Source organism: Danio rerio, chromosome 20 (genome assembly GCF_049306965.1).
Source record: "Danio rerio strain Tuebingen ecotype United States chromosome 20, GRCz12tu, whole genome shotgun sequence".
NCBI lineage: Eukaryota > Metazoa > Chordata > Actinopteri > Cypriniformes > Danionidae > Danio > Danio rerio.
Window position 1 is genome coordinate 33725396 of NC_133195.1, and position 8964 is coordinate 33734359.

Here is an 8964-nt window from a genome sequence, read left to right on the forward strand (position 1 = left end):
ATTCATTTTGCTTTAATGTGAAGCAAAACAAAATGTACAATCCTAATAAATCAGGCAACAAAAGTTCTAAAACGAAACCATTTATTTACTGTCTCACTCTGGACCTAGGCCTAGAATGACTGACTGAATTACACCAACTGGGACAGGGGGCATGGTTTTTGCACCCTCTTTACATTGTAGTACTATCGATCCCTTGAGATATATATAATATATACTATGCTCTCAAATATTCATAATTTATTTTTACACGGAAATATTCTTTATAGTTTAGTCTGCAATCAATAAAAATACAAAAAAAATTTTCTCAGACCCCTATTTTGACAAAATGGTATGGTCTAGTCCAAGTTGAAGTTGAAATTTCAAGGGCAGGTTGTAATGTGGCGAATTTAGGTCTGTTGGTTGGTCGCTTGTATCACTGTGTGACGGACTAGAGCATGCTGTGCAGAGTCGGATATGTTCGGAGGTAATGATAAAGCCTGAATCGGTTCTAATACTATATGCCGCTGTCTGAATATCAAATGTTGTTTATATAATCAATGGCGGTATTAATAACCTGCGCACATTTACCTGTTTGGTTGAGCGTTTAAGCGGACAGCAATAGTTTACGTAAGTAATATTACGAGAGTAGTTTTAACAAGGAATAACTTTAGATGCTTAGGCTATATTTGCTGTTGTATATGAGTTGTGTACTTGTAATTGCATTAGCCTCCGTCGAGCCTGTCAAACAACAGCTTAACGTGTTAAAATGTTCAAATTAATATATATTTAATAATTAAATGTGTGCTGTTGGCTTTTATTTTAAACGAACCATACAAACCTTTCGACCAAATCTTCGTCAACATTCCTAAAAAATACTTTCATCAGAAATCATTGCAATTTGTGTCAAACAGTTGCTATTGAAGCACTTATGTTTGACAAACAGTCAGTTTTATCACTTGTTAATGTATACTGTACTCAGGGGCAGATTTAGTGATTTTTGGGGCCCTAAACAATTCCAGCCAGGGGGCTCATAAAATCTAAAATGCACCTTTTGTACTTTATTTATTTATTTATTTATTTATTTATTTATTTATTTATTTTTTTGCAGTTTTTTGATATTATTCAATCTAATTTTCTACATTTTATCTTAATGCAAAATAATAATATGTAAAGTACCTTGTAAAACTTTTGAAACTATTTGTTTTCTTAAGATAAATTCACATCTAAACATACGGAATTAACAATTTAGTTCGACTGCCGGACTGGTCCATGATTGAAAGTAGGGTACACATTTGCCCAGATGTAATAATAACGTTAAAATGAAACTTTTTAGACCTTCACCGTACAAAATATGATAGAAAACAATATTATATATAATGTAGAGTATTATTTATTCTTATTCAGATTTCCTTGGGCCCTAAGCGGCTACTTACCAGAGGTTTTCAAAATAACTTGATGCCAAGGACACTTATTAGATCTTGATAGATTACTAATTTTAAAATATAAATGCACTCATATTTATATATAAATCTACTTTATTTGGTCTAAGGGGAAAGACTAAGACTTTTTACAATATTTGCTAAATGTTAATCAAAAATGATATCCCCCTTTTTTAAACCTAGTTTGAAACTTCTGATCATGTGACTTTCCATGCAGCAGTGATCCAGTGTACTCATCACAGTAATCCAACATAACCTGACAATTTTTTGTCTGTTTGTAGCAATATTGTTTTCAAAACATAAATATATTTCTTTGTTGCTGTCAACAATAGGTGCGCTGCAACCTTCAACCCCCTCTTAGGTGCTGTGACCTCCAGACAGAAGCACGCTCTCCCTGACCTCACATATGACTATGGTGCACTTGAGCCTCACATCTGTGCTGAGATTATGCAGCTTCATCACAGCAAGCACCATGCAACATATGTCAACAACCTCAATGTCACAGAGGAGAAATATCAAGAGGCTCTGGCCAAGGGTGAGAACAAACCAGATTGCTATTCCTTATGTTTGGTGGACACAAATTGTTATTTCATTTTATACACACCCTTCTATCGTTGTCTACAGTGGTATTCTTAGTAAAAATCACATTGCATATTATCAACACTTATGTTGGGCTTTCATATTTCATCTGGATTGTGTGTCACGCTAGCAACTTCATCGATGTGCCAAACAGATATCCACATCACGTGAACACACACACATACACACACACACACACACACACACACACACACACACACACACACACACACACACACACACACACACACACACACACACACACACATATACGCTGCAGCGTATGCATGCGTCTAAGCTCCAGCAGTCAGCGGGTGCTTTGAGCATAAAACCCCAGAGAGCAGTGAACGTCAGACAGTTTATTAAGGATGTACCGATGGGTCGCGTCTCACTATAGTTAAACATGATATTTAATTACTTTTATCTCTATCTAACGACTCTTCTGTCTTTTAAATCTATCAGGTAACGTGTCACAGCGTCAGTACACTACTTCAATCTTTCGCTTTCACGCTTGTACGTAGTCATTTTAGCCAAAGCCTCAGCTACTGTTGGCTGCTTCCTGTTGGCTGTGCAACTTTTTACCAACTAAGTTTATCGACGCCATTATAACAACACAGATCACTCAGCCTGTTCATGCCTAGAGTCCCACTGAAAAGTGATTGACAGGTGGTAATTTGTGTTTAACTTATCTTTATTTATTTATGATTTGTTTATGGTTAAAACAAAGACCATGTGGGTTTGGCAGTTGAAACGGTAGGCTACAAATAATTAATTTGTTACAGAATAATTAATTATTCATAAATAATGAATTCCCTAATGCCATCGTCCATCGCGATGTTTCACATTAGACATTGTTCAATGCCAAATTGGTCGACTTTGTCCAACCCTATATATATATATATATATATATATATATATTTTCATATTCATATTCTGATCGGGACGTAACATCCGATTCTGATCGAGTCTAAAACCATGTGATCAGGCCTGATTTTTGATCATGTGATGGGATTTGGACATCCAAACTAAAATTACATTTGCTACATTCAAAAGTTATGATTCATCACTTAAATGGTCTTCATTGCTTATAAAAAGTCTTCAGGTTTGCTTTTGCTGTGTTACAGGTGATGTGACAACCCAAGTCTCCCTTCAGCCTGCATTGAAATTTAATGGAGGTGGTCATATTAATCATACCATATTCTGGACAAATCTGTCACCCAATGGCGGTGGAGAACCACAGGGTAAGACATATGACAGTTTACTCTTTCACTCCACATCAGTCCATCAAAATTTGCTATGTATCCATTCACCTATTTTTATGCACATTTTGGAATATCACATAAAAAAATGCTTAATGTAACTGCCAAGATGCGCATACATTTTTAACATGTGCATAAAAATTTAAGTACACAAGTGAGTAGGATTAACTTTTTATCTGATTAGATAAATGTGCATAAACTACAATGGAAGCATGTTTAGTGAATAAATTCCAGCATGCACATCAAATTTTGTTTTAAGAGATCATGTGATAACAAAAATGGGTGCAATGGGATGCCATTACTTGACAAGCTGGCAAACTAATCACATTGCACAACATCTGAAATGTTATTTTGGTCATTACAAAATGCCTTAGCCAAAGTCTGTATTCAAAGTGGTTTGGTATTATTACCTTCCAGAACTTCGTAAGTGTCTGCGCTTCCAAAGAGCGGTATTGCACCTTTAAAAGCCAAAGCTTGTTAATTGCGTTTCATCTTCTGAGGCACAATTTATTATATAAGAAAAAAAAGGCCCACAGTGGTTTCTATCACAAAATCCCTTTTTCTTTTAGATATTTGACACCAGTTTATCAGGAAGTCACATTTTATTCTTTTTGACTCATTGTTTGGCTACAGTGCTTTATCCTCAAATATGTTATGCGGTATTCCAGTTTTGCGCTTATAATTCGCATCTTTGGATGAAAACATAGCTACTGAGTCAACAACACCAATCCTCGATTAAGCTGCTTGATGTGTATTGTACACATTACAGATGCCAATCATGATCAAAAAATACTCATCATTTATATTTTACAATTATAAAGCATATGGCTGGAAATGATGAACCTGTTTTTTTCCTGTCACAGGTGAGCTGTTGGAGGCCATAAAGCGTGACTTTGGCTCATTTCAGAAGATGAAAGAGAAGATATCAGCTGCCACCGTGGCTGTTCAGGGCTCAGGCTGGGGCTGGCTGGGCTTTGAAAAGGAGAGCGGAAGATTGAGGATTGCAGCGTGTGCTAACCAAGACCCTTTGCAAGGGACCACAGGTAAATTTCTCCACAGTAAAAAGAGAATAGATCTGTTTTGGTTGTGCAGGTATGATTCCCTAAGTTACACACTGTCATTTGTCATGCATTAACAAGGCCCTCAGTGAATGCACATAAAGTGCTCCGGTTTCTTCATAAGTCATCTACGTAGACTGTATATCCAAATATGCAGCACTTGTATGCATTACTTTTCTGTATTGCATATGGCATTGTAGACTTTTGTTCATCTTCTGAATGAACATGAGTTTCTGTTACTCAACTCAAAGTCTTTTCACCAAAAACTCAAATGATTATATTAGTGTTTCTCAACCACAATCCTGGAGGACTACTAGCTCTGCACTATTTTCATGTCTCCTTAACCAAACACACCAGATTCATATCATCAACTCATTAGCAGAAACTGAAAGACAAGGGGCCTCATGTAAGAAGACTTGCAAGGAAATCATACTAAAACATTGCGTACGCACAAAGCTGTAAATGTGCCCCACGCATATTATTTGTACATCCGTATGAATATGCTAATGACTCTACTTTGGCAAAACCAAACGAAAAAGTAATGTCAAAGGCAAGCAAGAAGAGAAACTTTGAACAATATGAATTGGAGGTACTCCTTTCGGAAGTAGACCAAAGCAAAACGGTGTTATTTGCAAGTTAGCCTTCGGAATTAATAACAAAAGAAAAAAATAGTGTGGGAGAGTTTAGCTGATGCGGTTAACACAGTTGGGTATGAACATCGCACCGAATGGATTAAAAAAGAATTAGTGAAATCTATAGATGTAAACTATTGTAGTATCATTAATAGCTTGAGTGGCGCAGCTTGTAAAACGCATGGTAACTTGTTTTGACACGTTTGAGCATAAACTCGGTTCGAATTCAGCGTCTGATGAACTCATTCCCCCCTACATATCAGATTTTGCCTACTATTTATCACTATGAAGACAAGTAGGAATCATTAATAAGTCTGTGCATCATATTTTATTTGCACATTTATTGAATGTAAATGTTTCTGATTTGCGTATGCAAATTCATCTTCAGATGGTGCCTTTATAGCAATGTGTGTGCAGTAGATAGCTCCGATTACATTGGGAAAACCGGCGACAGCTGCAAATTGCACTTTAATGTTTGGCTGGTCAACTACATGGTATGGAAACCTTATATACCTGCTAGACATGCAGATGAACCTGTCATACAGCTGCCATTGCACCACGGCTCATACACTTTGTAGAGTGCCATTTAACACAACTGCCTCTAGGAGTCGCCAATGGAAATAGAACAGACACGCACAAAAAAATGTGCGTACGCCAGCCATGAAGTTGGCGTGGAGCTCCGCACATTCCCACGCTCATTTCATCGTTAGTAAATCCAAACGTGAGCATATCTGAGCGTGAAAACTGGCGTACGCAGCGTTGATACATGAGGCCCCAGGGGTTTATTCTTCGTACCTCGCTTAAAGGATCTAAGATGATTTGACAGATCCTGGATCTATTAATGTTGATAACTGATCTCGGGCTAATTTGGTTCTTCAAACAAGTTCACGAATCAGATTAAAATGTCTGGATAAACTGATCTGAGATCGCTGCGTGTGTTGTGAAGGACTGATCTGTGGATTGGATGACAGCATAGGAGCATAATGACATCATCTGATTAATCCATGTGAGCAAAATAACAGAAAATTCATGGTAAATGGTTTGTTGAATATGATGTGCAATAACTTTCCAACTTTGTTGTGAGCTGCACTCTTTACACTTTCATGTGTCGAGAGTATTTAGCAATTTATTATATTTACTTTAAGAGCGGATTTTCTTTATTATAGTAGGTGTATTAAAACATCTTAATAAATTGTCGTTTAATTTTGCATTAAAAAACATATTTTGATAGTGGTAAAATTGTCTGCAACTTTTGCAAAGCCTGTCATGTCAAAATGTTTACATGACTGCATAAACTATTATTCTTTTCTTTAAAAAAAAAAAGTTTAAATATTGGTCATGTCCATTATCATACACTAATTGTACTTAAGCAAAGTCCTTTTAAGGCAAGTCATTTCAATCTGCTGTCATCTTTGAAACGCCTCTCGGGCAGTATGCTTGGGCATTCTGTTTGAATAGGGAAACATCAAATTCTTCTAAACTACTCGCCAAGATTATGATTACATTTAATTTTACAAATAACCAATAAAATTAAACAACAAGTGTCTCTTTAGTTTCATTCCTAAATGTTCGTATAACCGAAAATCTGCACAAAATCCGAGCCCCTTCCCTTGAGTATTGTCATTTTATAGCTATCGCTGATTGGCTCCTGTACAAGAAGGCGGGCTTTATATACAATATAGTGATCACTGATTGGCTTCTCTTCTAGAAAGCAGGGCTTTATTTACCATATTGACAGTTACACTTTTACCCCATTTAAAAGCATACGAGATGTCATGTCTTGTGTATTCTGTAGTCTTTGACCAAAGCTGGGTCGGTACATTAAAATAGTACACATTTGTATCTAAAAAGTCCATATTATTAAATGTTCTGTTTAAACCCCTTGGGGAGAGAACACCACAAAACAGTTTTTGTGCTTTTATTTCGGAGTGTAGATTGCATAACAGTTTTATTCATTATTTAAAAAGTTACTATTTATATAAATGTATATAATTGTTTAACTATTTTTCCCCAGTGTTTGTAATCTATAAGTTACTACTGTTAAAGAATGTCAGTATTCAGTACATACTTTTAGTATTACCTTTGCTGAAATGACCCAATCTAATCCTGTTTGTATGAAATAAGCCTGCTCCTGAGCAGGTTTGAGCTACCAGAACTGTTGCTATGACAACAACTCTCAGATGATTTTTGAAGAACGAAATGATCCTAGATCATGTCAAATCGTCAATAACCAAATCCAGCTAACTGCTTAATCCACGTATGAAAAACAGACCACTGTAATGAGTGTGACAAAGGAGACATTCAAAACATCATTGTTGGTCCTCCAGGAACGGGATTCAGAAACACTGCTATGGATGATTAAACAGATTTAATTAATACTTTTATTAAAAAAAAACAACAAAAAATGTTTTTATGTTTTTATTTCATGCATTCATTCATTCATTTTCTTTTCGGCTTACTCCCTTTATTAATCTGGGGTCGAACTACCAAATTTTCAAGCATATGCTTTACACAGCGGATGCCCCTCCAGCTGCAAACCATCTCTGGGAATATATATTTATTTGTTTTGAAAAGGAAAAAAAATGTCTTTGGACTTTCTAAATTAAGCTAATGACAAATATATTTTGAATTCACCAACCAAAAAGACTTTATTTACTTTCCATTTACTCACCCTCAATTGTTCCAAATCTTCACGATTTTCTTTTTTCTGGTCAACAAAAATAAGATATTTCGAAGAATGTTGGAAACTTGGTAGCCATTGACAGTGGAAATGAATACAATGGAAGTCAAAGTCAACCAGATTCCAACATTCTCAAAATATCTTTTTATATTCAGCAGAAGAAAGAAACACTGGTGGGCGAGTAAACAATTAAAGAATATCAATATTAAGAGTTAATTATCCATTTAAAATAATATTCATTCTTTTTTTTTCGGCTTAGTCCATTTATTTATCTGGGGTAGCCACAACGAAATGAACCACTAACTTATCCAGCATATGTTTTACACAATGGATGCCCTTTCAGTTGCTACACCATTACTGGGAAACATCCATACACTCTCATTCATACACATACACTACAGAAAATTTAGCTGACCCAATTCACCTGTACTGCATGTCTTTGGACTTTGGGGGGAAACCAGAGGAAACCCACACAAACACATGGAGAACATGCAAACTACACACAGAAGGGCCAACTGACAGGCTTGAACCAGCGACCTTCTTGCTGTGAGGCAATTGTGCTACCCACTGCGCCACCGTGACGCCCTAAAAAGTAATATTGTATAGTAATAAATTATTGTTAATTTTAAATAAAACAATTATTAAAGTCATATTGTGATTAACCCCACTTTGAAAGATGTCTGCTGACTGTTATAGTGGTTAAAGTATTTTAGATTTTAATATATTCTGTTTTCCATTTTAAACTCAAGGTCTCATCCCACTGCTTGGGATAGATGTCTGGGAACATGCGTACTATCTCCAGTACAAGAATGTTAGACCGGACTATGTTAAAGCCATCTGGAATGTTGTAAACTGGGAGAATGTCAGCGAGCGTTTCCAAGCTGCCAAGAAATAAATAAATTGCACCACACTTGGGAGAGAAAAGAGAGCAACTGAGTGTCTATTTTGTACTTTCGAAGCGCACAATTAATCAGACCACGATACAGCTATCAAACAAAACTGAGGCTATTGTTTTTGACAAGCTATAATCCATACAGAACTGTGCACTGTAATGCGTAGTTTGCATTGAGTTATTGATGTACGATAATGCTTTCAGTGTATTCAAATTAAAAGGTTATTTGAACAGTCCATATGTGTGGTGTTTTCATGATTATTTTGTCAAACTCAATATTTATAATTTCGGGTCATTATCACTATAAGGTGCCTTTGATGTGCAAAAAGATTGATCAGTCCTATCTAAACATAATGCAAAATAATGAAATTCTGAAGTTTTAATATAATTGGTTAAACCTTTACAAACATGCTGGTAGAATGATAAGTGTTTCCAAAAGTTTTTGT

At 35.9% G+C, this 8964-nt stretch overlaps 1 protein-coding gene across 1 annotated transcript; it reads left to right on the forward strand.

Annotated features, from left to right (window-relative positions):
• The first annotated feature begins 386 nt into the window (after window positions 1-386).
• Window positions 387-8754, forward strand: sod2 (superoxide dismutase 2, mitochondrial). Its single transcript, NM_199976.1, is given in 5 exon segments — window positions 387-463; window positions 1751-1953; window positions 3122-3238; window positions 4120-4299; window positions 8376-8754. Coding segments are annotated over 5 exon segments (675 nt in total). The 5' UTR covers window positions 387-434; the 3' UTR covers window positions 8522-8754.
• The last annotated feature ends 210 nt before the right edge of the window (window positions 8755-8964 follow it).